We start from the raw sequence: 26,985 nt of genomic DNA, 5'->3' as shown, positions 1-26,985 counted from the left end.
TCATTCTTAGACCTTTCTTTTTTTTTTAATCCTCACAGGACATATTTTTCCATTGCTTTTGGAAGGGAGGGGGTGGAGAGAGAGAAACATTGATGTAGAGAGAGGCACATCTATTGGTTGCCTCCGACATGCTTTCCAACCGGGGGTGGGTAGTGAACCCGCAACCCAGGTACGGCCTTGATCTGAATTGAACACTTCGACCACTGAGTCACACAGGCCAGGGCTCGGCTTTGAATTTTATGGCTTTTTAAAAAATATATTTTATTGATTTTTTACAGAGAAGAAGGGAGAGGGATAGAGAGTTAGAAACATCGATGAGAGAGAAACATCGATCAGCTGCCTCCTGCACACCCCCCACTGGGGATGCGCCTGCAATCAACGCACATGCACCTGACTGGAATCGAACCTGGGACCCTTGAGTCCGCAAGCCGACACTCTATCCACTGAGCCAAAGTGGCCAGGGCATGGTTTTATTTTTTAATATAAATCTGTGTTCTGTATAGATGAAATTGGTTTATCATCATCACAAGCTGTTGTTTACGAGAAGGTGTTTCCTGCTTCCTACGTTTTCATCCCCACTGGCAGGCAGGGTGGCAGGGGCTCCAGGGCCCCTCTGATCAGAGTGGCCTGGCCTGTTTTGCAGGTGTCTGACTCTGTGAGTGGGCAGACGGTAGTCGACCCCAAAGGCTACCTGACAGATTTAAATTCCATGATCCCGACCCATGGAGGGGACATCAAGTGAGTGCTCTGAGGAACGGGGGGGTCGGAGCGGGACTCAGGTTGCCTAGAATGTTTGGATTTTCTTTGAAAAATATGCAGTCAAATAGGATGTGGGTGTTCTCAGAAGTATGAGGTGGAGTTGTTTGATTTTCCATTAAATCCATCTGTATCCCTTCATTGGACACATGTGCTCCGTGCCTGTCTGCATGGCTGCTGAGCAGGCTGGGGTGCCGGCCAGGGTGAGCTGGGCCTCACCGGCTTCAGCGCTCAGAGGAGGGCCTGTCTGTGCTGGGGCCCTCCCTGGGCTTGGGACACCTCAGCGCATGGCGGCCTGACCTGTGCCTCCTCGCCCTTGTAGTGACATCAAAAAGGCACGACTGCTCCTCAAGTCTGTCCGGGAGACAAACCCTCACCACCCACCAGCCTGGATTGCATCCGCCCGCCTGGAAGAAGTCACCGGGAAGCTGCAAGTCGCTCGAAACCTTATCATGAAGGGGACAGAGATGTGCCCCAAGGTGAGGCGTGTGTGCGGCCAGGAGGGGCCCTCACCAGCAGGATAACCTTAGCTGGAAAGAGCGAGGTTGGTCAGCGCTCCCACCCCACCTCACCTGAAAATGCTAAAGATGAATGCTGATCTCAGGAGAAGATGCCGCCCTTATGAAGGTGGAGAGGTTAAATAAGCTTTAAAAAGGCAAGTGAGACCCTCTAAGCCGGCGGTCGCCAGCCGGTGGTCTGCGGAGCCCTGGTGGTCCGTGAGGTCCGGAAGGCTGGCGACCACTGTGCGCTATTGGGCAGCCTGGGGTGCCTTTGGCCTGAGAGGGCCTGTGCATGCTCACCTGGGCTCGCTCCTCTGCTGTGCTCCTCTCACGGGTGTGGCCCTTTCCCCACGCCAGCAGGTGTGCCACAGCCACGGTCCCACGCCTTGGCGGTACGAGAGGCCTGTGGTACAGCTGTGTTTGAGCCAAGCACAGGGGGCTGGCCGGCGTGGCTCAGTGGTTGAGTGTAGATCCCCACACCAAGAGGTGGCTGGTTCAGTTTCCGATCGGCACACGTATGGGTGGGCTTGATCCCCAGTGGGGGTGCAGGAGACATTCAATCCATGTTGATGTTTTTCTCATTAATGTCTATTTCTCCCGCTCCCTTCCTCTTCCTCTCTAAAAATCAATAAAAACGTAATTTTTTAAAAAGCCCTGGTGGATGGGTGTGGTCCCAGGAGCCAGCCGCGTGTCCTGAGGCTGTGGCGTTCCAGGGGCTGCCGCTCCGTGGGGCTCCGGCTTGCACGGACACATGCCGCTCTTCCTGTTTGCCCCCAGAGTGAAGATGTCTGGCTGGAAGCAGCCAGGTTGCAGCCCGGGGACACCGCCAAGGCCGTGGTGGCCCAAGCTGTCCGCCACCTCCCACAGTCTGTTAGGATTTACATTAGAGCAGCCGAGCTGGAGACAGACATCCGTGCCAAGAAGCGGGTTCTTCGGAAAGGTGAGCCTCCCGGGGCCGCCAGGAGCGGGGTGCTGCGTCTCCGTGTGCGGCTGCCTCCCGCACGCCGGGCCGTGCCCTGGGAGAGCAGCTCTCCTTCGTGGGTTGCTCAGGTGTTGCTGGGAGTGGGTAACGAGGGGTGGATCTTCAGGCCTTTTTCTGGCGGGGCTGCCTCTGCCCTTCCTCTGCGGGGGAGTGTCCGCCTGGCTGAGATGCTCTGGCATAGACCCCACTCCTGCCTCTTCTCGCGGTGCCACCTGCCGTCGCTGTGGCCCAGGTATGGTGGCCAGTGCTGGTTCAGAACCTGCTTCTGTGGGCTGGCCAGTGGGGTGATGCGTGAGGGCGAGCTGCGCCAGCATCATGCAGGCCCCATGGGCAGCAGTCACCTCCCAAGGGTCAGGAGCTGATGTCCGGCAGCGAGCGGCACCAGAGCTCTGCGGTAGATGAACTGCTTCCTGTCCTGTGAGGCTCCTGGTGGCAGCGGGTGGCCGCGCCTCGCTTTGCCTGGTGCTGTAGACGAGGCAGCGGGGGCTGTCAGGCGGGTCCCCTTGAACAGCTTGTTGCCAGGGAATCACTGCCAAGATGCAGCTTTTGAGGGTGCTGTGTTTTTCATCCTGAGGGACTGATACACAGGATCTCCCTTCGCCGCCACATGGGCCTCTGCTGATGTTTGTCCCAGAGCAGATGCTGGTCGGCCGGGAGGGAGCCTGAGTTCAGCGCAGGCGCAGAAGGTGCATCTGTGGCCGCGGGGGCAGTTTTCAGGGGGTGGTGTCCAGCTCTTGTGTTTAAGATGCGTTTGAGTCACGTGTTAGAGGTGTGTGATGTCAGGCCTGCCGGTGTCATCACGTAGTTTCTGACTCTACCATCTGTTCGATAGAGGCCAGGTGGCATCCACCTTGTGTGTGGCTCTGCCTGCAGGTGTGTATCACGTGCTCAGTGTTTTTCTCTCACCCCTGCTTTCTTTTTTTAAATATATTTTTACTGATTTCAGAGAGGGAGAGAGAAATAGAAACACCAGTAATGAGAGAGAATCATTGGTTGGCTGCCTCCTGCACGCCCCCTGCTGGGGAGTGAGCCTGCAACCTGGGCATGTGCCTTTGACCGGAATCGAACCTGGGACCCTTCAGTCCGCAGGCTGATGCTCAGTTCAGTGCGCCAAACCAGCCAGGGCTCACCTCTGATTTCTTGATTGCAGCATTGCTATCCATTAAATTCTCAGAGCCAGACTCTTCAAAACGGAGCCAGGAGCAGAAAGTTAGTACCTTCTTTGGTAGAAATCAGCTTCTACCTTTTTTCAGCCAGAAAACAAGCTCTCTAATGCCAAACACATTGAACTGGGCAGTTAGCATTATTTACTCAGGAAATCTCTGCTGGCCCGGCCCGCACCGCGTGATGGATGGCTCCCCCGGATCACCTGGCTTCGTGTCCAGTTGGCTTGGTGTGTGGAGAGGGGATGGGCACGGAGGAGCTCTGCCCGGGAGGCGGGACACACCGCCATCCTGGACCCGGAGGGGCACAGACTCCAGGCTCTTCCTTTGGTCAGGGGAGCAGCTGTGCGCAGGCGGAAGGAATGTGGAGACCCCAGCTGGCCTGCCCCTGCTCCCTGGTTATGGTCCTGGTCCCTGTCCCTCCGTAGAGGGTTTCCCGAAGCAGCTCCTGTTCCCAGGTGCCTGAGCAAGCCACTGCTGCCTCCCTGTGCACTTGGCAGCCACCACGGGAAAGGTCGCATGTTTGAAAACGAAGATGCCGCCATTGGTGACTTAGGCACTGTGCAGCCCTCAGCCTGTGGTCTGTGCACGGCTGTGGTCACAGTCGGTGCAGCTGACGTCCCGGGGCCTGCTGGGGGAGCTTCAGCTTCCTCTGCTGGTTTGAGACTTGAGGCTGAGTGACCGTGGGCGTAGTGCTTGACCTGAGTCGCAGTGTCCGCCTCTGTAAGGGTACACGGGGTCGGGAGCCTTATGCCTGGGGTTGGGCCATGGGCTGCTCTGTGAATCGGGGCACTCACATACAGCGGTTCTTTACCCGAGAGCATGGACTCTGGCCCGTAAGGCATGGCAGCCTGCAGCAGCCCTCATCGTCTGGTCACTGAGCACAGGGACAACACCTGTGTGTCCCCCCGCTCCCCCCCAAAGGGCTGGAGGCTGCCGTCACATCGGCCTCTGTGAGGTCCCGGCTTGTCCCGGCTTCTCACAGGCATTTCTTGTTCAGACTGCTCTTTTCTTGCCTGGCTGTCCCTTATACGCTGCCAGCCACAGCGTCTCGAGGCGGCCTTGGCACAGCCTGGCAGAGCCTTGTGTAAACCAGTGCCTGGTCTCGGGGAGCTTAGCCGGCCTCCGGGCGCACACCAGCCCGGCACGCACGTCCCAGGGCCGTTTGTTTTCCTTTCCCGTGACCTCTGCACTCTCCTCGCTTCCTCACTGCACCTGCCCGCTGGACCTTCCTGTGCGGTGACTGCCTTCGGGTGCCTCTGTGTTGCTTTGTTTTCTAACATTGATTTTCAAGTGTGTATGGGGGTGGAGGGGATGCACCACCCTCAGCTGTCTGCCGTGCCCCAGGCCTTGGAGCACCCCTAGAAAGGGAGGCCTGCTGTCCCAGCGGTCCCTAGGGCCAGGCCTCCTGACCCTGCTGGCAGCAGCATCACTTCCCCTTTTCTGTGACCTTTCCCAGCCCTGGAGCATGTACCCAATTCTGTTCGCTTATGGAAGGCGGCGGTTGAGCTGGAAGAGCCTGAAGATGCTAGAATCATGCTCAGCCGAGCCGTGGAGTGCTGCCCCACTAGCGTGGAGGTGAGTCTTCCAGCCATCATCACTACCACTGAGGCGTGAGCCCAGGCCCAGGATCTGAAAGTGGCATCAGCTGGGCATTGAGCTCACCCAGGTGCAGTAAGAAGCCACAGGAAGCCGCCTGGCAGCTGCAGGCAGAGCGGGCAGCCTGGCTGTGGTCAGCCTGATGGCTCTGGGGGCTCTGTGTGGGGCCCTCCTTCAGGCCTGGGGCTGCGCAGAATTTGCAGATGGGACCTGAGGGGAGAGAGTGGTAGAAATTATTGACACATCTTTCTGCCAACCCAGCATGAAGTCGGCTTCTTGCCTCTGAGCTAGTTGGATTTCTCCAGTTTTAAACATTCAGGTTCACAGCAGTCTGTGCAGTGCTTTTAGTCTTGGTTTCATGATATCCAGTATGTATTTCATTATCCTGAGGGGTATTGCAAAATTTTCCAAACAAAATCAATCTTAATTCATTACATAAAAATAAACAGAGCCTGTCCACATGCTTGGTGTTGAAATGCTGCCGAGTCACCAGCTGGGGTGTGAGAGCCCAGGAGGCTGAACCCCATGTGACCATTTAGCTTGTGAAGCAGCCTCCTGTCCTGCTCACCTCCGCTCCACACACACACGACATACGTTTCTTTTCCTGTTAACGAGACCGTTACTAAGTAAATCAGCAGCATAACTGAGCAGCTTTCAGATGTGAAAATGCTGCTGTCACGTTCATGGGCCCTGCTCTGGTGGTCCTTGAGAGCTCAGGCCTGGGAAGCACCGTGGGGCCACTGAGGCAGGCTCGCCACCTGCCCCTTGGGTCTCATGTCTGGCTTTCCACACAGCTGTGGCTCGCTCTGGCAAGGTTGGAGACCTACGAAAATGCCCGCAAGGTCTTGAACAAGGCCCGTGAGAATATCCCCACAGACCGGCACATCTGGGTCACGGCTGCCAAGCTGGAGGAAGCCAACGGGAACACGCAGATGGTGGAGAAGATCATCGACCGGGCCATCACCTCTCTGCGGGCCAACGGTGTGGAGATCAACCGCGAGCAGTGGATCCAGGTGGGACTGCAGCCGCGCTCAGGGTCCGTGGCAGCTCCAAAAATGGATGTCCTCCTGCACGTGGCATCTCCTAGAACAGGGCTGTTGATGGGGCCTAGAGTCCCATGCTGGCACGTGGGGCTTTACTTGATCGCACTGAAGCTTTTTGTAGCGGCAAACCCAAGTACACATTGAGGTTGGATGCTCTGAAGCCTTTTTAGCATGTGGACATATGTCGCTCATGTCACTCTGTGACTAGAAATAACACATCTAGAAGGGGTGACAGCCTGGCCAGTGTTGTTCAGTGGTTGAGCGTCAACCCATGAACCAGGAGGGCACTTGCCTGTGTTAGGGCTCCATCCCCAGTAGGGGGCTTGCAAGAGGCAGCCAATCAATGATTCTCTCTCATCATTGATGGTTATCTCTCTCTCCCCCTCCCTTCCTCTCTGAAATCAATCAAAACGTTTAAAAAAAACAAAAGGGGTGACAGACAGCCCTGGCTGATATTGCTCAGTGGTTTGTGTGTTGGGCCCCATTCAATGAAGGGTCTCAGGTTTGATTCCCAGTCAAGGGCACACACCTGGGTTGCAAGTTCAGTGTGGGAGGCAACCAGTTGTCTTCCTTCCTTCCTTCCTTCCTTCCTTCCTTCCTTCCTTCCTTCCTTCCTTCCTTCCTTCTTCCTTTCTTCCTTCCTTTTTTCCTTTCTTTCTCTTTCTCTCTCCCCCCATCCACTCTCTCTAAAAATCAATGGAAAAAATATCCTTGGGTGAGGATTAACAAAAAAAAATAAAAGGTGTTAGCTGTGTGCTAGCTGTGTTTCATGGCCGCTGTTCTGATATGTATGAAATGGCACTTGGGATAGCTTAGTGAGCATTTTAAAAATAAGTGGCTTTGGCCCTGGCCGGTGTGGCTTGGTTGGTTGGTTGGTTGGGCATCGTCCTGTGCACCGAAGGGTTGCCAGTTCCATTCCTAGTCAGGGCATATCCCCAGTAGGGAGCGTGCAGGAGGCAGCCAACCGATGTTTCTCTCTCTCGCCCCTTCTCCCTCTCTCTAAAAATCTATTTAAAAAAATACATTTTTATTGATTTTAGAGAGGAAGGGAGAGGGATAGAGAGAGAGAAACATCAACAATGAAAGAACCATTGATTGGCTGCCGCCTGCATGCCCCTTACTGGGGGGTTGAGCCCGCAACCCAGGCATGTGCGGAATCAAACCTGGGGCCCTTCAATTCGCAGGCCGATGCTCTATCTACTGAGCCAAACCGGGTAGGGCTCTAAAAATCAATTTTAAAAAAGTGGCTTTGAATTGCTTTTCATATATTTAAAAGTCATTTGCGTTTTCTTTCTTAGAGAACTGTGTGTTGTATGTCTCTTGTGTTATTGGTCCTTTTCCATTTGATGTGCAAGAGACACCAGTGATAGGTCTGTGTCTCCTGCTGGCTCCTCTCTGCTGCCCGAAAGCCCAGTGCTCCCCTGCCCGTGAGGGCTCCTGTGCTGGTCCCTCCCTCGGGTTTCTGCCTTGCCGACTCTGCGCGAGGCTCACCTGCGCCCCGACAGGTCTCTCTGTTCCAGACTGACAGACACAATGTGTGAGCTTGTCTTTCCTCCAGGCTCTCTGGAAGTTTCTTTAGCGTAGGAGCCTTCTTGCCACTGCGTTGCTTCCATAGCACTTTGTGCACAGTAGGTGCTTATGTAATGTTTGTGGAGTGGTGGGTGCAGCTTCATTCGGTCGTTAGCCATTTGTTGAGCATTGATCTGCTGGGTGCAGGGATGGGTACCAGTGAGCCAGACAGGCAGTCAGGACCTGTGGAGCCCACACGCCTGCCGTCCGCGGTACCAGAGCGCTCGGTCCCGCTGTCCGCAGCGGAGCACCCCGCGGGGCCTCTGCGCGCTGCTGTGGGCTCAGTTTGTGTCCCTCCCTCAGGATGCCGAGGAGTGTGACAAGGCGGGCAGTGTGGCCACCTGTCAGGCGGTCATGCGAGCTGTGATTGGCATTGGGATCGAGGAGGAGGACCGGAAGCACACCTGGATGGAAGACGCCGACAGTGTGAGTCTGGTCCTCGGGCCCGGGGTCTCTTTGCTTGGGTTTGAGACTCCCTGACCTGCTGGTGTGGAGCCATCACTGCCGTCGGGAGGGACAGCGCCCTCTCACCCAGGGCCGCGTGAAGAGCTGCTTTTCTAGTGCGCCCTCGCCTGCAGAGCTCTGGGAGGACCGGACCCCAGGCTCACGCGCTTCCTTAGCTGTTGACCGCTGGCGTCTGGCTGGTCCCCGCGCCTGGTTTCTGTTACAGATGGCGCTCGGAAGACATTTTGCACACAAAGCTTTTGCCTACTTTGAGATATTTCCTTAGAACAGTTGTCCAGGAAGACATAGGTCACAGTCAGTAAACACAGTTAAAGTATTTTATCCCTTGCATGCAGCCCTTTTTCAGCTTTTTTATTTTGAAAGAATTTTAGCCTTATCTAAAAGTAGCAAAACTCAGCGAAGAATTCTTATGCCTTTCACCCAGAATCCACCAGACTTAGTACCCGTTTTACCACATTTGTTTTCTCATTCTCCACAGGCACACACATGCCCCTCATTTTTCTCTGAACCCTTTGAGAGTAAGTTGTAGGTGGCCTGGCCCTTTACATCTCAAGACCTCAGTGTGTGTTCTTAAAGGAGGGCGCTCGTGAGCTCGCTGACACTCGTGTGCCAGCTCAGCACAGCTCTCGGTTGGGTGGGGTGTTGGTGCAGGACTGGTAGTCAGCTGCAGGCTCTCTCGGATGTCAGCAGTGGGCTCAGCTGCGTTCTGTTGCATAGCTGCCAGGTCACTTCCTGGGTCTCCATGGCCTGAGGAGGGCTCTGGTCTGTCTCTGGTTTCCACGAGTCTGGTGTAGTTGAGGCGTACAGGCCAGTGGTTCTGTGGGGCCCCTGGATTCAGCCTGCACCGTGTCGCATGGGCGGGTTGAGGTTCTGCATCTTGGTGGGGACTGCGTCTTCCCGGCGGGTTGTGCTGGGGGACACCTGCACCCATTCAACTCTGACCAGCTCAGGTGGCGCTTGCCAGGCTCGCCAATGGAAGGGTACTGGTTTTCCCCTTTTATTAATCAGTATTTTGTGGGGAGACACTTTGAGACTCCCCACATCTTGTTTTCTCGCCAAACTTTGACCTGCGGGTCCATTAAGTTTGGCCTGTGTCTGTTATTGCCATGGTATTTGCCAAATGGAGGTTTTTTAAATGTTGTTTCTTCTGATTGATTAGAGTTTATTAGTAGGAATTCTACAGTAAAGAACAGCCTCCTTCTCTCCCTCATTCATGTGGCATCCACTCCTTTACGTCAGGAGAGACTGAGGGTCCCACTCCGTTCCCTGGGAGTCTGTCCACCATGGCCATCGTCCCAAGTCCTATGTAAACTGTGGCCTCCGCCCCTCCCCTGAAGGCGGTGTTGGCACTGCCCCGGCTACCAAGCCGGCCTGCAGACGGCCTGTGCACACTGACCACAGGCCAACTGCAACATCTTGTTACAACCTTTTAATATGTAATACGACATACAAAAGTCTGAAGAATCCTTATATGATAAAAGCCTAATATGCTAAGTGTCCAATCATTTGTTTAACCAGTTGCTATGATGCGCATTGACCACCAGGGGGCAGATGCTTCGACCAGTTGGTTAGCTTGCTGCTGGGGTCCAGCCGATGGGGACTGGGCGAGACGGGCTGGACACACCCTAGAGCCCTCCCGCGGTCCCTCCCCAGTCCCGATTGTGCACCGGTGGGGTCCCTCGGCCTGGCCTGCGCCCTCTTGCAATCCGGGACCCAGGGATCCCACCGGTGCACCGGGCCTCTAGTAAATTAATAAACATCCACACAGCCTCTGTGTTGGGAGAAAATCTCTAAACACCCAGAAGACCCCAGACCCTGGTTGCCGAGCCTCTGTTTATTCCGAATGCAGTTGGACACTGCCTGTTTGCTTTCCTACTGTCGGCCCCGTGGAGGTGTGGTGGGCGTCGCCCTGCAGACAGCAGCCGCGGGGGTGGAGGGGGGTGGCACCCGCAGCCTGAGCTGGTGCCGGTGTCCTCGTTTCCACCCCCTTCGCAAGCGCTGAAGTGCACGCAGCTGTCCTCAGAGGCTGTGCTCCTGAGCGGAGCGGAGGTGTTGGTGCCTGGAGTGTGGAGCGTTTTCCTGGGGCTCGCACACCGACAGGCCTGGCCGAGCTGTCATGTGAGCCTATGGGACTTGGGGCGACGGCCGTGGTGGACGGAGGCCCGAAAGCCTTTGTGACTGGCCTCCCAGGACCTTGGTCAAAAGTGATGGTAAGGGTGCAGGCCAGTGTGCCCGGATCTGATTCTCACTCCACCAGGTGCTTGCTCCTGGTCAGGACGCGCCCATGGCAGGGCCTCTTTGGCGTCTGTGGTGGTGGCTCGGCGGAGGCCGTAGCACGGAGGAGGGACCCAGCTGAAGCTGCTGAAGGGAAGCAGCCGGGGGTGGCTCGGGGCCTCCGTGTACGAAGATGCACAGGGGTGAGGCTGCTTGTCCGACTCCAGCCCACGTCCTCCTGGCACAGCTTTGTTCCTGACATGAGAGGACTTTAAGTATCTGCGGTGTGTGTGTGACTTACAGTTAAAACACACACTACACTTTTTTTCAAAAGGACCTCACGTGCGTGGATGTGTTCACCCTGTGCCCGCCGCTCCCCTGCAGCCGTGGTGGGTGTTCCTCGCACCAGCTCCCATGGTCTGTCTGGGCTGGCAGGCCGCCCCGTCACAGCCCCACATGCTCCCACTTTTGTGCTCACACCCCATCCTCCTGGGGTTTCCCTCCCGTGTGGTGTGGTGTCTGACGGAGGGCGCCACACTTCCTGCTCCGGGGCCAGTGCTGAGCCGCCCATTCTTTCCCGTCTCTGCTCTAGTGTGTGGCCCACAATGCCCTGGAGTGCGCACGAGCCATCTATGCCTACGCTCTGCAGGTGTTCCCCAGCAAGAAGAGTGTGTGGCTGCGAGCCGCCTACTTTGAGAAGAACCATGGCACCAGGTACGTGGGGGGCTGGCTACCCTGCGTGCAGCTGCACCTCCAGCTCTAGGCGAGGCGGAGCTCCCCGCGGAGGGGCGAGTGCCTGGCCTGGGACTTGGCAGCTGGAGCTGCCCCTGCGGCTCCTCTGGCGACAGGGCTATCACTGTGGTGTCGTCGTGGCGCTGAGGCGCAGAGGGGCCTCTGCCAAAGGAGCACCTGCAGCCGAGCCTGGGGGTTCCTGGGTGCTGGGGCTCGGCCCGGAGTCCGGGTCTTGCCAGCTCTGGCTCCGTCAGTGTGGGCGGGGCGGCATCTGGGCCCAGGCAGGCATGGTTTTCATTTACATTTGCTGGCTTTGGGTTGGAGTTGGGTTTTGTGCTCTGAGGAGGTCCTTGACAATTTCCTCTAATTGTGCTCTGTAATTGAAAAAACCTTCAGACCTGCCTGGGTGCCACAGTCGCTGATTAGATTAGGGTTACAATTCTGGTGGTGAGGGGGCTGCCGGGGCATCGGCTCACGTCACTGTGCGCCCTCTGCCCAGGTGTCTGCTGCCGTCCTGGTGCTGGTGGGGTGGCCTTGCTGATTCACCAGGGCTGCCGCTGGGAGCATTGAGACCTCTTTCCTGTCTCTGGTGCTTTTGTCCCCTCCTCATTCCTGCCAGCTGGTTTGTGTTGTGGAGTTCACTCCTTTGGGGACCTTTTGAGCTCACCCTGTACAAGTTCGCCTCGGATGTCTTCTGCCTAGTAGAGCCTGCCCTCCCAGCTGTGGCCCGGGGGCACTGCAGCTGTTGGTCCTGGGCTTAGAGCAGCCCCTCCTCCCATCTGGCACCTGTGCCATCTGCCGACTCAGGAGGGTGAGGGAGGCGGGTGCTTGGGGCCTGGGGTCTCGGTCCCGGGTTGTGTGCTGCCCGGCTTCCTGCACAGGGTCTCGCTGCTGAGGTCTGAAGAGGTCACCTGAGCCAGGTGGTATGAACGAGGGGCGGTGGGCTTTACACCTGGTACCCAGGCTGGTGGTCTTCTTGCTCAATAGTGACCTAAAATAACTTTCCTCCAATAAGGTAGTGTCTCTGGATGCCCGAGAGCGGGCGGAGGCCATAATCTTTATCAGCGGATCTGTGGCTAGAGATGAAAGGCTCTCCTGTCACCCAGACCGTGACGTTACCGCTCCCTCCAGGACACGCGGCTGTAAAAGGGTCCCCTAAGACGTCCCTCTATCAGGCTCTGCTATTGGAACAATGCGCCACTTTGTAGCACCCTCTGCAGTAGTTGGTTTTAGAACCTTTATGGAGAGAAGATTTCCCCGCACTCTCCCCATCGTAAACCTGGTCAATCATTGATGGGGTCGGACTTTGGAGCAGTAACTGTCATTTCAGTGCCCGCGCCACGGCTGCAGTGCCCTGTGCGCTTGCGGTGACCGTGGGCCTGTCTTGCAGGGAGTCCCTGGAAGCCCTTCTGCAGAGGGCCGTGGCCCACTGCCCCAAAGCGGAGGTGCTGTGGCTCATGGGCGCCAAGTCCAAGTGGCTGGCGGGCGATGTGCCTGCGGCGAGGAGCATCCTGGCTCTGGCCTTCCAGGTGGGTGAGGTCGGCACCGGTGCGCGCGCCTCCTCAGGTCTCCTCCCGCCGCCGATGGTGCGGACCCCAGGGGGCCGTGCGCGGTCACAGTGCGCAGCACTCAGGCTGCTGTGCAGGCCGCTGGGCCCCACGAGGACCTGAGAACAGGGAAGACGGCCCGGCTGGTAGACACCTGCCTCTTGGTCCCCACCGCTCTGTGTGACCGCCAGCTACATGTTCCGGAACACAGCACACAGGGCGAGCAGGAACATTCCCGGGGGGGGGGGGGGGGGGATGGAGCACACAGTGAGTGACAGCTGGGCTTCGACATGGGAGTGGGTCATCCAGCTCTTGGAGCAGGGAGCCCTGTGCCCCTTGCTTCAAGCAGTCAGCCACCCACCTGGCCACATGGGTCACACGTGGGCAGCATTACATCGAGGCATCTGCACCCAGCCAGGCTTGTCATGGCCGGTGTACCTTCCTTTTGTTACCACATACAATATCCTGATGCAGTACTCTGTGATAGTGGGGGCGTTGGTCAGTAGTTTGCAGCCTCTTTTATATAAACTGGGGTGCTGTATACAGGTGGAGCTATTGTGACCCCGGCCAGCATGACAAAGGCTGTTGTTCTGGAGGGATTCCAAGAGAAAGGCTGGCATGGAGCTGGCTGTGCCCTCTGCTGTCTCATTCCCCCATCTGCCCTGACCCCACTGCCAGTCACTGTGGTGCCACTTTTGGGTTGGTGTGGTCAGCACGTGTGGCCAGTGTGCTCCGAGGAGGCTGCTTGTGTTAAGTGAGCCCAGCCTTGCTCACTTCTGTCCTGTGCCCACCTTGGCTCTGCTGGGCTCACCCTCCAGGCCAACCCCAACAGTGAGGAGATCTGGCTGGCGGCCGTCAAGCTGGAATCGGAGAACAACGAGTATGAGCGGGCCCGGCGGCTGCTGGCCAAGGCTCGGAGCAGCGCACCCACTGCCCGGGTGAGCGGGGTGGCTCAGGCCACGCGGGGCCTCCTGTCCTGCAGTGTCGGGAGGGGGCGGTGGGGGAGGACCTGAGGCCAGGACACTGTAGGCTCACCACAGCTACAAGGCAGCTTACAAGGTGAATAGCCGAACAAACAGCATTTAAGGCGACCTGTTGTGTGACCTTCAGCATCTACCACCCAGGTGCCAGCCCAGCCCGGGCCCAGTGCTAGAGGCTGGGCCGGAGCCGGGTGGGGTGGCTGGCTGACGTGTGCCTTCCCCCAGGTGTTCATGAAGTCTGTGAAGCTGGAGTGGGTGCTGGGGAACATCGAGGCCGCCCAGGAGCTGTGTGAGGAGGCCCTGAAGCACTACGAGGATTTCCCCAAGCTGTGGATGATGAAGGGGCAGATCGAGGAGCAGGAGGAGCAGACGGACAAGGCTCGGGAGGCCTACAGCCAGGGGGTGAGCTCTGCACGCTGCACACTTGGGCCCAGTGGTCAGCCCCTGCTTCGCCCCTGCTGGGCCTCACCCCCTGCTCAGGGCAGTGCTTCTGGGCACTCCCGATTGTGTCTGACAACCCGACTCGGGGTCCTTCAGAGCTGTATGCACTGCACGCGGTGCAGGTTACGCCGTCTCTAATGTTCAGCTGCTGTGTGCACACCCTGTACATGTGAGCACTGCGCAGCTGTGCACATAAACACACACGCACCCCGTACACACATGTGCCCAGCACAGCCATGCACATAAAACCTTTAACCAAGGCGTGAAGTGGATGGGTCTCCATGGACATGGGCGGCCTGGCTCTGGCTTGAGGAGCTGGCCATAGCTGTCACAGCCCCTCCCAGATCCCAGCCAAGCCCCCTCTCTCTTACTTGTCTGTCTTGGCCACAGCTGAAGAAATGTCCCCACTCCACACCCCTGTGGCTTTTGCTTTCCCGGCTGGAGGAGAAGATCGGGCAGCTGACCCGAGCTCGGGCCATTTTGGAGAAGTCTCGCCTGAAGAACCCGAAGAACCCTGGACTGTGGTGAGTCTCGGGCCAGCTCACGCTCGGCGCCCTCGCTGGTGCTCATGGGCAGCCGCTGGGCAGTGTTTCCGGTTCAGGCTTCGCAGGAAGAGTGGCAGGTGCCGGTTGTGAGGAGGGTTCAGCCCAGGTGCTCAGTGTAGTGTAACTTGTCTCTGAGAGCAGGTGTCCAGGGGAGCCAGAGCTAATGAGGGAGGATCAGGATGGAGGAAGTTACAGAGCGGCTCCGTAGAAGACTTGGCGCCTAGGCGAGACCTTGAGGGATGAATAGGAGTTTCTCGGGTGAAGATGGCGTTTTGCCCCCAGGAAACTGCATACAGAGGTGCAGCGCAGGGCTCAGAGTCAGGGCTGGAGCGTGCAGCGGGGGCTGAAGGAGACGCCCTTGTGTTGTGCACTCGCAGCCGCCGCAACATGCCGTCTGTCCTCCCACCCGTCTTCCTGGCACTAGAGGAAGACCAAGTGCCGACGCCCTGAGGAAACACGATGTCAGGGTCCCAGGCTCCGGGCAGGGCCGTTACAACGGGCCCGCAGTGTGGCACCAGGGCCCTGCCCCGGGCAGCGTGGGCAGCTCCCGCGGCGGCAGCTCTGCTCAGGCCGTCTGTCCGCGGGCAGGCACTAGACCTCCCTCTGGGGCATGTGTCCTCAGGCTGGAGTCCGTGCGGCTGGAGTACCGGGCCGGGCTGAAGAACATCGCCAACACGCTCATGGCCAAGGCGCTGCAGGAGTGCCCCAGCTCCGGTAAGGCCTGCGGGGTGCCGGGCAGGGCTGCAGGCGCTTCCTGGGTGGTTGGCATGAGTCACTTTAGTCGGAAGGTGTATTAACACGGTCATTGAGACGTTGCAACTGAATTCGCCGTCAGGGGCATTCCACTTCCTGTTCCGAGGTGCTGCCACTTCTTCCCTTCACCTTTTCCTGTGTTACCCACGTCTGTGAGGATGCACACGCAGTGTAAACGGATTTGGGGTGAGAGGGAATGAAACCACCTCTCAGCCACTGCTCAGAGACCACTGCTCTGAGCTTTCTGTAAAGTACCGAAGTAGGTTTAGTTTTTGTGTTTTTTCCATTGCTTCCCAGAGAGAGTAGAAGAGAGGGGATGGAGGGAGAAAGAGAGAGAGAGAGAAAGAGAAACATTGATGTGAGAGACACACATCAACTGCATTGCCTCCCGCAGGCGCCCCAACGAGGCAGGGAGCAAACCTGCAACCCAGGTACATGCCCTTGACTGGGAGTCGAACCCATGGCCCTTCGGCGTGTGGGCTGACACTCTAACCACTGAGCAACACTGGCCGGGGCTAGTATGTTTAGTTTTGTGCCTTTTTTTAAAGCTGAAAAGTTGGTGAGAATTTTCCATTATCGGTGACTCTTCAAGGATGTAAATTACAAAATTTTGTAAATATGACAGCACCGCTCAACTGTTGCTCAGTTCTCAATCTGATTTAATTCAGTGTTACAACCTTTCTGTGTGAATCTCGACTAGCATTTCTGATGGTTTTATTACAATTGACTCTTGGATGTGGAATTACTGAGTCGGCAGGAGTGAGGCCTCGTTATTTCTAACCTGTCATTCCCAGGAAGTGGTCAGCCTGTGCCTTGGGGGCTGTAGGGCGGCAGGCTTACGTGGTCTTGGTGGTGTCCCCGAAGCAGGACCCTCCTCTCGGCAGCTGTGTTGGCTGGACAGGCGCGTTTCCGAGCCAAGGTCAGAGTCTGAGGTGTGGCGTCTGTGAATTTCAGGTGTCCTGTGGTCTGAAGCCATCTTCCTCGAGGCCAGGCCCCAGAGGAAGACGAAGAGTGTCGATGCCCTGAAGAAATGCGAGCACGACCCCCACGTGCTCCTGGCCGTGGCCAAGTGAGTGGAGAGACCCTGTGGGGCTGCTTCCCGCCGGGGCCCACCTGGTCTCTGAAACGGGGCAGGCTCCCTGGTCCTTGGTCCCTAGACCTCTGTGGCGAAGCGCTTTGGCCTCTTGGGGCAGAGGCCATGCGGACGTGAGCTGCCTGGATTGCCTGGTCCCCTCTGTCCAGTCCTTCAGATGGGACTGCCCCTCTGTGTCTGCCACTTTGTAGCTACACATACACGTGCCCTGGGTTTTAAGACAGAGACAGACTTCGAATGTTGGTCCACACAATTTAATCCATAGGCAAAGCCCCCCTGGCTGGAAGGGCTGGAAGCAAGGGAACTGTCTCCCAGGCCAGGGGAGAATGTCGCTCCTGGGTGGCCCGGGAGCCATCGGGGCCATGGGTCCGGCTGTCAGTGCCTGGGTTGCGGAAATGCCACCTTCTTTAGGGCAAACGGTCTCCAGGCAAAAGGAGGTCAGTGACCTCACACCGTGAGCTTGTGTGTCGGGTGCTGGGTCAGGGCTCCCTGGGAGGTGTGAGCTGGGGGGCGTGGGGAGGAGCTCGGGGTCTTGGGAACACGGTGAGGTGTGGCCCGTTAGTGGAGCGTCTTAAGAGCTGCCGCTCCCTGCTTGCTCGCAGGAGGACTTCCTGAGAAGAGGGACCTACGTGCGGGGCAGGGCTTGCAGATGGACGGCTCCTGGGGCTGCTGCTCACCCGGGAGAGGTGGCACCTGGGCGGTCAAAGCCTGAGCCGGGGATGTGCCCGCTGGCCTTGGCGCCCCTCCTCAGGTGCTGCCCAGCACCTCCTCTCCCTGCTGTGGGGACAAGGGCTCCCCACGGGCCCTGAGGCCTGTCAGGGCTCCCTCCCTCCTGTCCTGCGCTTCCGCCTCCCAGAGGGACCTCTGTGTGTGCCACTCGGATAGGGCGGCCATAAACCTCATAAAAGGCTTTGCTAAAATCAACAAGTCACTCCTTGCTGTTCCCAGGCTGGAGTTCTGTGTGCCTGCTATCTGGGTTTGTGCTCTTTAAATCACAGTTTATCTAACACCAAGCAATTAAGAATACCACAAGGCTTAAAAAGCAATCAAGCTATCATTGCATCCAGTTACTCGGTTTCGTTACAGACCGGCCCCAGCCGCTGCCTGGAGCGGAGGGTTAGGGTGCCCTCCTCCGCAGCCGTACCTCTGGCGAGGGGGGAGGCGGGGCTGGGTGGAGGGTGGAAGCAAGTCCCCCCACCGTCCTGTCCTCACTGACGTGCAGAGGGCTCTGTGGACCCTCAGTCTGGTCGCGGGTGGTCCTCTCCCGGGGCCTGGTTCCAGCTGTGTCTGCCGTGCCCAGCTGCCTGTGCTGACCTGAGGCCCTCTCCTCGGGGTTGGCTGCCTGACGGGCAGGAGCAGGCCAGACCTTCCCTTCCTTCCCAAATCCAAACCTTAGTTCACATTTTGGTCAGTTTCCTTTCATCCCCTTGTACTTCACCTGGAGGAAAGAGGCATGTGAAGGAGTGCCAGTTCCTTCCTCCGTGTGGGTTTTCTCAGAAAGTTTGGTTAGACACTTGGAGAACGGCTCCCGTTTGGTGACCTGCACGGTTTCCAGGTGGCCAGGCCCCTTCCTCAGCCTCCTGGGGGAGCCCAGGGCTTGCAGGGAGGACAGAGGTCCCACGGTGGGTCTCGGGGCTCATGCTGCACCCACACATGGGGAGGCTGGAGGCAGGCCGTCGCTGGCGCTCACCCTGGGCTCTCCCCCTTCGCTTCCGACAGGCTGTTTTGGAGTGAGCGGAAGATCACCAAGGCCAGGGAGTGGTTCCACCGCACCGTGAAGATCGACTCCGACCTAGGGGACGCCTGGGCCCTCTTCTACAAGTTCGAGCTGCAGCACGGCACAGAGGTCTGCGCCCGCGGCGGGGGGCGGGGGGGGGGGGGGGCGGGACATGGACAGCAGCTCTGCTGACAGCTTCTTCTCCGCAGCTGTTTGCTGGTTACGGTTCTGTAGCCTCAGCCTGAAATGTGGGTGTTTGGGCCTGTTAAGTGGCCTGTTCGCATCTCAGTTGGTGATGGGGTCCCAGTGGAAATGAGGGTGGGTTCCGGGCCCTGAGGATTGTCCTTGTGCCTCGGTGGGTCTGTCTGCCCGGTGTGGCTCCCAGGGTGGAGTGCCCACGAGGAGTTGACTTTGCCTTTGAGGGAGGCAGGGGCTTGACTCTGCTGTACATCTGGGTCAAGGCCTGCCCAAAGTCATCTGTCCGGTGGGGGCAGTGCGGGCTGGGAGGGCCCAGGCTGGGGCCGAGTGCACGGTGGGACAGGTGAGGAAGAGCCTGGGAGGAGCCCTGTCTCAAGAGCCCTCTGGTCCCCATCCAGGAGCAGCGGGAGGAGGTGAGGCGGCGCTGCGAGAACGCCGAGCCCCGGCACGGGGAGCTGTGGTGCGCTGTGTCCAAGGACATCGCCAACTGGCAGAGGAAGATCGGGGAGATCCTCGTGCTGGTGGCGGCCCGCATCAAGAACACCTTTTGACGGGGCGGCCCCTCTGGGCTGGGTCTTGGGGCGGGTGGGCGAGGGTGCCTGCCTGCCATGTGAGGACGGGGCTGGAGGGGCCCGAGCGGGCTCTGCTCTGGAATAAAGTTTTTCTCGGGAGCGTGTAGGGTTGGTGACCTGTTGGTTTTCTCTGGGCCTCCTGGCGTGTGCTGTGCGCCAGTCTGGTCTGGAGGGCTCGGCGCTCTTGTGTGCAGGGGGGCCTCTGAGGAAGGTGCCTCGGGAAGGCGGTAGGAAGTGCACCTCCGCTAGGGACTTGTGTGTCCCCTCGGGAGCCTGCCGCTCCCTGGAGGGGGCACCAGATCACAGGTTCACGGGGGGGGGGGGGGGGGCCTTCTGTGAGTCTGAACGCACACAGCCGCGTCCTCAGGTGCCTCCAGAGCCAGTTGCCGGAGGGTGCCCGGGAGGTCTCCGGCTGGTGGTGGAGGAAGATGCATGAGAGGTGCTCACCACTGCAGGTGACTTCGCTTTTGCTGCTTTATAACCAGCAGAGCTCCTGAAGACCTGTAGCCGTCCTCACCTGTAAGCTGAACAGGAGGTCCCCGGGCCACTGGCAGGGGAGGATGAAGGAGCTGCTGAGGCCCTGCATGGAACGGCAGGTGGCTGGCTCTTTCCTCCCCCCTCTTCTGGACGAGGCAGGAGGTCTGCCCAGGCCCTGAGAGAGTCCTGAAGCTGCTTGGAGCTCATTCGTCTCTGTGATGTGGAAACCAAGGCTCGGGGGACAGTGACTGGCTGTGGCCACGGGGGTGTGGGTGGTCTTCTGCGCCCCGAGGGGGGCGTGTCTCTGGGCACCTCCTCTGGCTTTGATGTCAGGTGAGGCTTCCTGCAGGGCCCGTGGGAAGTTCCAGAGCATCAGGATTGTCCGCGGGAATGTCTTGGGCGTTGTTTTCTCAAATGCTTTGAGGCACGTTCTCGTCTCCCTGGGAGACACTTGAGCTTTTCTTCAGCTCCACCTCCCGGCCAGTGGGCCCCAGACGCTGTCCCTGTCCTCCGGCCCAGCCAGGGGGGCGGCAGCTGCGTGCTGGGCTAGCGGGAAGTCCCATGCAGGGACCTGCTGGGGCAGGACCCCTGGGCGTCAGGTGTGGTGCTGGCGTGGTGGGGGTCAAGTCCCCCTCGCTGGTTCTGTCGTGGCCAGGTTCCTGGGAGAGAGCAGTGCCAACCTCAGAGGGAGACCCAGATGGGGGGTGCAGGTGGCCCCCCACTTGCTTGGCTCCCCTTCCACCTGGCTGTACTGCCCACGGGGCACCCCACCCCCTTTGGGACAGCACGTGTCTGTGGGGCTGGTGACTCAATCCAGGACCCACTGGGTGGGAAGAGAGCCCAGCACTGCTGGGTCCAGGGTCAGGTTAATTGGAGAAGCGATTGGATACGGAGTTGGGAGAGGGAGGGGGCAGGCTGGGATCCTGGGCCTCCCTCCTCCCTCCCTCCTTTGCTGGAGGAGCCAACTTCAAAAGCCTTGTCCGCCTGCCGCCAGCCCAGCCGCAGCCGCCCTGCCGCAGCCCGTCCGGGGAAGCCTTTGGCTGGGGTTGGCTGGGCTTGGAGCCGGACCTGGAGAGGTTTCCGCACCCCCACCTGAGGACCCCAGGATCATGTTGGAGGCTCACAGGCGGGCGTGAGGGAGGGCCTGACCCTGAGAGGCCCATGGTGAGCAGCTTCGGGCCTAGGGAGGGGACTCCATGGCCCAGGGGCTGGGAGCTGGGAGCAGGCACAGCCCCAGAAGGCTGCTTGATCCTCGGTGCCCCACCGACCGGTCAGGACCGACTGGGAAAATCCCCCTTGGGTGGCTGCGGAGCCTGGCCTGCGTGCTCGGGCCGCAGGTGCCGGGCCGAGCCTTTCCCAGCGGTGTTGGGGGCAGGGAGTCGGCGGCTGGGCTGAGCCTTGGGGCCCTGTGTGCGCGTGCGCGCGGTGCGTGTGTGCCTGTGGGGGAGATGGGGCAGGTGGGTCTTCTGAGGGTCCCTGGGCAACACACATGCCCACTTGGACATCCCTCCTCCAGCACCAGCTTGTTCTCCTGTCACTGTGCCCTCTGACCCACAGCGGGCCGAGGGGCGGCTCCGGGTTGGCCATCCCCGTCTGCCCCAGGGTTGAGAAGGGGCACGGCTAATTGCAGGGACAGCCCCCTCGAGCGGGGTGGCCCGTCAGGAGCCCGCAGACACCAGCGGGGTGCTGCCGAGAGGCTCCGCCAGGGCTGGGAAGCGGAGTCGAGTCCTGGTCTCGCTAGGCTCACTTGATTAATTTCCCAGTCGCTGTTGGAGTCCACCTTGGAGCCTGAGGGTGGGTTTGGGGGCTGGGAGCTGGAGACAGGTCTTTCTCATCCTATCTGGGCTTCTGAGGGGGTTGGATTTCCACCCATGGCAGCTGCCCCCTCCCTCCTCGGCTGGGGATTTCCCCAAGCCTTCCACTTCTGAAGGGGTGTGGCCATGAGCTCTGAGACCTCACCGTGTCCTGGCTGGGTTAGGTGTGCAGGGGGACCCCCATTTCCTGGGTCCGAGCTGATTGTAGTGGAGCCCTTGATAGGGGTAGTTCTGCCCAGGGTTCCTGTGGGGAGGGTGGGCGCACAGAAGTGAGCCCGGCTCTGGGAGGGGCACCTGCTGCACCCCGCCTAGGCCAGCCCTGCCCCACAGTCTTGTGGGCTGGAGCCTCTGTCTCCTTTCCAGCTTCACCCCTCAGCGTTGAGCTGGCTCATTGAGTGCTTCTTCCTTAGCCGTGCTTTATCTTCAGTTACAGGTGACATGCATCACGTTAGTTTCAGGTGTACACCAGTGACCGGACATTACACAATAAGTGATCACCCCAGTAAACCCAGCACAGCCCAGTGTCAGAGAGTTGCTGACCATTCCCTCGGCTGTGCATCCCGTGACTTACGTAGCAGCAGGAACTTGTCTGGCCCTCCTGGGCCTCAGCTGCTTGTTGGATGTTGGGTGACACCTGCATTTACACCAGCTCAGATTCCTCAAGGTTGGGGCGGAGCACACTGCCTGTGAGGCTGCTGGAGGGGAGACCCCTCCACAGGCCTGGGCGCCCCACCCTGACCTGGTGGCCTTTTAGGTAACCCCCAAGCCCATGCTCTGGGCGCTCCTGCTGGCGCTGCTAAGAACCGCGGTCCCCGCCCAGCCCCGCACCTGCAGTGTCCCCGACGTGCTGCGCCACTACCGAGCCGTCATCTTCGAGGACCTGCAGGCCGCTGCGAGGCGGGCAGGGCCGGGGGCTGCAGGGGACGGGCCAGGCTCCAGACATCTCCATTTCGTTCAGAAAAACCAGACTGACGCCATGGCCCCTGGACGGCGGGGTCGGGCGGGGCCCTCCTGTGGCGCCCAGAAGGTGAGGAGATGTCCCACTCATGCCCTCCAGCCTCCTCACTTGCCTCTCGTAGGGCTCTTCCCCCAGCCCCGCCATTTCCTCCCTTTCCTCCCCAGGAGCACGGCATTCTAGTGTCCATCGCGGCCCTGGGTCGGGCCCTGCGTGGAGCGGTGGCTGGGGACCCCCGCGGGGCCCTGGAGAGAGCTGCCTGGACCGTGGCCCTGCGCACCGAGGCGGTGATGCGGCGCCACTGCCGGCCGCTGCGCCAGGTGTGCGCCGACCCGAGTGCGGGCGGGTCTAGGCCCTGGGCCCTCCCGCGATTTGGGGCTTCACGGTGGGCCCACGGGCCGGCAGCGATACCCTGTCCCGGGGGCTGGGCATGAGCTGCGGGGGGAGGGGGGCCCCTGGATCCCGCACGGTGCTGACCGCCGCCCGTTCCGACAGGGGAGCCGCCGGGGCTGGTGGGCCCAGCCCCGCCCTCAGCGGCATCGCGGCCGGCGGAGGCGGCTCCTGCTGCGAGCCCTGGACGCCGTCGCCACCTGCTGGGAGAAGCTCTTCGCCCTGCGGGCCTTGGGCAGCCGGGGCCCCTAGCTCGCCCTGCAAGCAGACCTGTGCTGGATGGAGCAGCTGCTTGGGAGGAGTCTCGTTTGGTGACCACCGAGGGCTCCGTGTGGACCGGGCTGGCCATTGAGTCCCACCCAGGTCTCATCTCGGCCCTGTTCCCCCGGGGGCCCAGCACCTGGAGATGTGAGCCCTGCCCGGTACCAGGCTGCCCTCCACACCGAGCGGCCTCAATAAACAGCCGGTGTTGCCGGTCGGGTTCTTGTTCCCTTTGCCTGCTGGCTGGGGGGCGGTCGCCCAGGCTCTGCTTGGTTGGGAGTGGGCGCCGGGGGCACCGGCTGTTGGGGAACCTGGGGTACACTTCCTTTCCACCTGGGCAAGCGCCGCCCTCCCACCTCGGGCAGCAGTGGGCGCCTTCCCACGCTGGGCTCCCGCTCAGTCTGCGGCTCTAGGCTGGGGTGGAGGGACTCCTGTGGCGCTGGGACATGTGAGTGTCCTGGGCTTCCCTCTGGAGCGGGGGAGGGGTGGTGGGGAAGGGGAAGGGAAGGCTGGGCTTTGTGAATTCACAGCAAAACAGCCGGATAAAGGAAACGGGCCTGAAGGGAAGCCAGTCGCTGGCCCTGGCTGCAAGCGGGGCCAGGCCATTTCCTGCGGCCCTGGGAGGGGTGGCCGTGGCCCCCTTTGTGGGACTAGACAGGCTGGCCAGAGACCCACTGTCTCGTGCCCTGGGGACCCTGCGTTCGCTTGGCAGAGTGGGGCGCCAATCCCTGCTCTCCCCCTTGCGGCTGCATGAGCCTGGGGTCTGTCCCCTCCCGAGTCCAGCCTGTGGCCAAGGGGGAGGCTGGCAGGCAGAGCGCCTGGCTGAGGCAGGTGCTTCTCCAGAGATGGCCGCACCCGGAGACCCCAGAGCAGGCCCTGCCTCAGGTCCGGGCAGAGCCGAGGCCGGAGGTGCAGGAAGGCCTTCAGGGCAGCCGTTGGCGTGACCATCAGGACCTGACGGACCCTGCCCAGCACCCACTGTCTGTTAGCAGCAGGAACTATTGTCTGTTTTCTAGGTGAGACTGAGGCACCAGGTAGGGACTTGACCAGGTCACACGCCAGGAAGTGCAAGAGCGAGGGCAAGACCCAGCAGCGAGGGTGGCACCTAATGTGCCTGTGGGCAGCGGGAGAGCCCGGCTCCTGGCTCAGGGCTCGGCCTCGGCTCACTCCTAACGCTCCCGTCCACGAGGCGCAGCCCTGGGGCTACACTCCGAGTGGAGGCCCCCCTTCTGCTGGCGTGCCCCACGGAGCGTTCCACGTGTGGAATGTGGCTGGTGCAGGGGCTCCCACTGGGGCTAAGACACATGGGCTTATAAACTGAGTGGTGCAGCCGGAGGGGCTGAGCTGAGGAGGGATGTTAGAGTCCTGATCAAGGGAGACCCCAGTGCCGGGGGGGGGGGGTTGGGGGGGCTTTGTGGTTGAGGCTGAAGGAATAGGCTGGGACATGAAGGGGTTGATGGAGGTCTAGGCAACCTGAGGGTCCTGGCCTGAGCACCTGGGTGTGTCCTCTTGAACTTGGGGGACACTGATGAGGGGAGCAGACCTGTGTTGGATGGAGCAGTCACATCCCCGGGATCCTGCTGTGTGGGCCCTGAGGGGGCAGAATGTCCAGGTAGGGGGACAGGTCCAATTTGGTTGGAGCCTAGGACATGGGGCCGCTGAGTTGGGGCTGGAGAAGGTGAGAGTTAGCGTCAGTGCAGGGGCAGGAGGCGGGCAGGCCCTCCAAGGAGGCCCCCACTAGGCCCCTGTCTTTCCCGGGCAGCCAGCTCCCAGCACGTGGACCTGCCCCAGGCCTGGGGCCATGGGCAGAGCATGCCTGGCATGGCCTCCGGGCACTCATGGCTGCTGCCCACCCACCATGCTCCCTTCCTGCTGTGCTGGAAGCGGATGGTAACAGGCAGTCCCTTCATCCACCCATGTGGTTCACACAAACCGCAGCTTGGGGGGTGGGGGGAAGAGCAGAGGTCTCAGAGTTTTAAGGACACAATCCCCACCAGGTCCTGGACCACGACCACGTGAGTGGGTGCGATGCTCCCACTCCCTGGCCCCACCGGTAGTGTGTGCCTGTGTCTGTGTCTGTGCACACAGGTGTGTGCCGAGGGGTTACCTTGGAGTGTGTACATAGAGGTGCGTGTGCAGCGCAGTGCAGGCTCCTGCCCCCCCTCCCCCTCCCCCTTCCCCTCCCCCTCCCCCTGCCCAGTGAGCTCCCCTCTCCGAGGCCCTCCCCGTCTGTCCTGGCAAATTGAATGCCGGGGGGGCGGGCGTTGGAGGCCTCTGGTCTGAGCCAGCAGAACACAGAGCTCCCACGATCCTGTTCCTGCAGCGCCCCCACCCACCCCTTTCCACCCTCTGACCTTTCTCTTGAGGCCTCAGTCATGCCAACCCCTGGATGATGGGCCAGTATTGTGGGTGTGGGGGACCCGGGCCCTGTCCCCACACCTTAGAAGCCATCTGGCCCGGCCAGTATGACTCAGTGGTCGATCGTTGACCTAGGAACCAGGAGGTCACATTCGATTCCTGGGCAGGGCACATGCCCAGTTTGTGGGCTTGATCCCCAGTGTGGGGTATGCAGGAGGCAGCTGATCAATGATTCTCTATCATCACTGATGTTTCTCTCTCTCTTCCTCTCTGAAATCAATAAAGATAAAAAAAATAGATTGTTCATGATTAAAGAAAAAAAGAAACTATCTGTTTCCTAAGACTGCTGTAAAAAATCACCACAAACTAGCCCTAACCGGTTTGGCTCAATGGATAGAGCATTGACCTGTGGACTGAAGGGTCCCAGGTTCGATTCCGGTCAAGGGCATGTACCTGGGTTGTGGGCACATCCCCAGTAGGGGGTGTGCAGGAGGCAGCTGATCGATGTTTCTCTCTCATCGATGTTTCTAACTCTCTATCCCTCTCCCTTCCTCCCTGTAAAAAATCAATAAGATATATATATTTTAAAAAATCACCACAAACTAGTTGGCTTAGAGCAGTGGAAGTTTCTTTTCTCACCATTCCGGAAGCCAGAGTCCAAAATCAGCGCCACTGGCCTGAAACCAGCGTGCCTGGGACCATGCTCCCTCCCGGCCCACAGGAAGGCCCCTTCCTGCGGCTCGCGGCTTCTGGCGCCCAGGTGTCCGGGGGGACTGTGTCCTGCCATCGCTGCCTCCTCTCAGGAAGGTATTGCCCTTGGACTCAGGCCACATCTGCCCAAACCCTTTTTCCACATAAGGTGCCACTCAGGTTCTGGGGGTGCACATACGTCTTTTGGGGGTCATGGTGGGCTTCTGGCTCTTGGGACACTTCACAGGCTGAGTGGGGACGTCCCGACCAGTCAGGTCTGGGGGCAGGTACAGAGCCACACTTGCTGAGACAGACGAGAGGGAGAGCCGGGAGCCCGTCCAGACCCCGAGGTGCTGGCTGTGCTTCAGGCCGGGCACTGGGCCCCCCTCCGTGCTCTGCTCACCACGGCACATGGGCACTCAGCAAAGGCACCGCTGGGACTGACCAGTGCTGGCAGAGCTGGAGTGAGACTGGCCCCCTGGCCCACAGGGACAGAGCCTCTGGCTGGGAGGTAGCGTGCCTAGGCATGGCTTGGTTCACGGGCCCTCGTGTCCCTGCATCTGCCAGGTATGCACTGCCCTCCCTGATGAGGCCCTGGGCCGGTGTCTTGAGCCTGGTTCTCAGAGTGTAAAACCAAACCGTGTCTGGGTTCCCACGTGGTGGGGTCGGGGCTGGGCCCGGGGTGTCCTGTCCCACACTCACGCCTTCTCAGCTGTTTGCAGGAGGCGGGGGCTGAGCGGGCAGCAGATGGGGCTGCAGGGCACCAGCCAGGGTTGCGCAACTTCCCAAAGCAGGGAGCCAGGCCCCCCACGCAGGGTGCAAGGAGGGGCCGGCTGACTTTGAAGAGTGCCGTCCCACGGACTCCCCAGACTGGGAGCTTTTGAAAGAACATCTGGAACCCGGGCCATCCGCAAACTAGTCTCTGGGTTAGGAAAACCAAAGTTAGTCCCGACTTCGCCGCTGTGTGTCCCACACCCCTCCTCTGCCCTCCCACGCTGCCAGCAGGCCCTCTCATGCAGTTCCGGGCTCCTGGAGCCACGGCTGCCCCATATCTGTGCTGGGTGCTGAGGACGGCAGTGCCCGAGCGGGAGCCCGAGGAAGCACCTGCAGGGAGACCTGGGCACAGCCTGCCAGCAAGGGCCCTGGCGTGTGAGCCTGAGCTGGACCTCGG

At 59.9% G+C, this 26,985-nt stretch overlaps 2 protein-coding genes across 2 annotated transcripts in view; both read left to right on the top strand.

Moving 5' to 3' along the window:
- Positions 1 to 18,975, top strand: part of PRPF6 (pre-mRNA processing factor 6) — a 37,480-nt gene extending 18,505 nt beyond the window's left edge. The window contains exons 7-21 of the mRNA XM_079784494.1: positions 644 to 738; positions 1,079 to 1,235; positions 2,034 to 2,196; positions 4,861 to 4,979; positions 5,795 to 6,013; positions 7,916 to 8,038; positions 10,884 to 11,005; positions 12,414 to 12,552; positions 13,389 to 13,508; positions 13,776 to 13,952; positions 14,382 to 14,515; positions 15,159 to 15,250; positions 16,244 to 16,358; positions 18,102 to 18,228; positions 18,696 to 18,975. Of these exons, the coding sequence (XP_079640620.1) occupies positions 644 to 738; positions 1,079 to 1,235; positions 2,034 to 2,196; positions 4,861 to 4,979; positions 5,795 to 6,013; positions 7,916 to 8,038; positions 10,884 to 11,005; positions 12,414 to 12,552; positions 13,389 to 13,508; positions 13,776 to 13,952; positions 14,382 to 14,515; positions 15,159 to 15,250; positions 16,244 to 16,358; positions 18,102 to 18,228; positions 18,696 to 18,848 (2,055 nt within the window). The 3' untranslated portion in view covers positions 18,849 to 18,975. The remainder of the gene's footprint in view (positions 1 to 643; positions 739 to 1,078; positions 1,236 to 2,033; positions 2,197 to 4,860; positions 4,980 to 5,794; positions 6,014 to 7,915; positions 8,039 to 10,883; positions 11,006 to 12,413; positions 12,553 to 13,388; positions 13,509 to 13,775; positions 13,953 to 14,381; positions 14,516 to 15,158; positions 15,251 to 16,243; positions 16,359 to 18,101; positions 18,229 to 18,695) is intronic.
- Positions 18,976 to 21,229: 2,254 nt separating this feature from the next.
- LOC307107418 (uncharacterized protein C20orf204) lies at positions 21,230 to 22,757 on the top strand (the record flags this gene model as incomplete). The annotated part of the gene is made up of 3 exons (XM_079784686.1): positions 21,230 to 22,187; positions 22,283 to 22,435; positions 22,611 to 22,757. The coding sequence occupies exons 1-3, from the start codon at positions 21,930 to 21,932 to the stop codon at positions 22,755 to 22,757; spliced, it is 558 nt and encodes a 185-aa protein (XP_079640812.1). The 5' UTR covers positions 21,230 to 21,929.
- Between the last annotated feature and the right edge of the window lie 4,228 nt (positions 22,758 to 26,985).

The sequence above is a fragment of the Cnephaeus nilssonii genome (genome assembly GCF_951640355.1).
Source record: "Cnephaeus nilssonii genome assembly, chromosome: 11".
Classification (NCBI taxonomy): domain Eukaryota; kingdom Metazoa; phylum Chordata; class Mammalia; order Chiroptera; family Vespertilionidae; genus Cnephaeus; species Cnephaeus nilssonii.
This window is presented reverse-complemented; position numbering and strand designations above follow the sequence as displayed.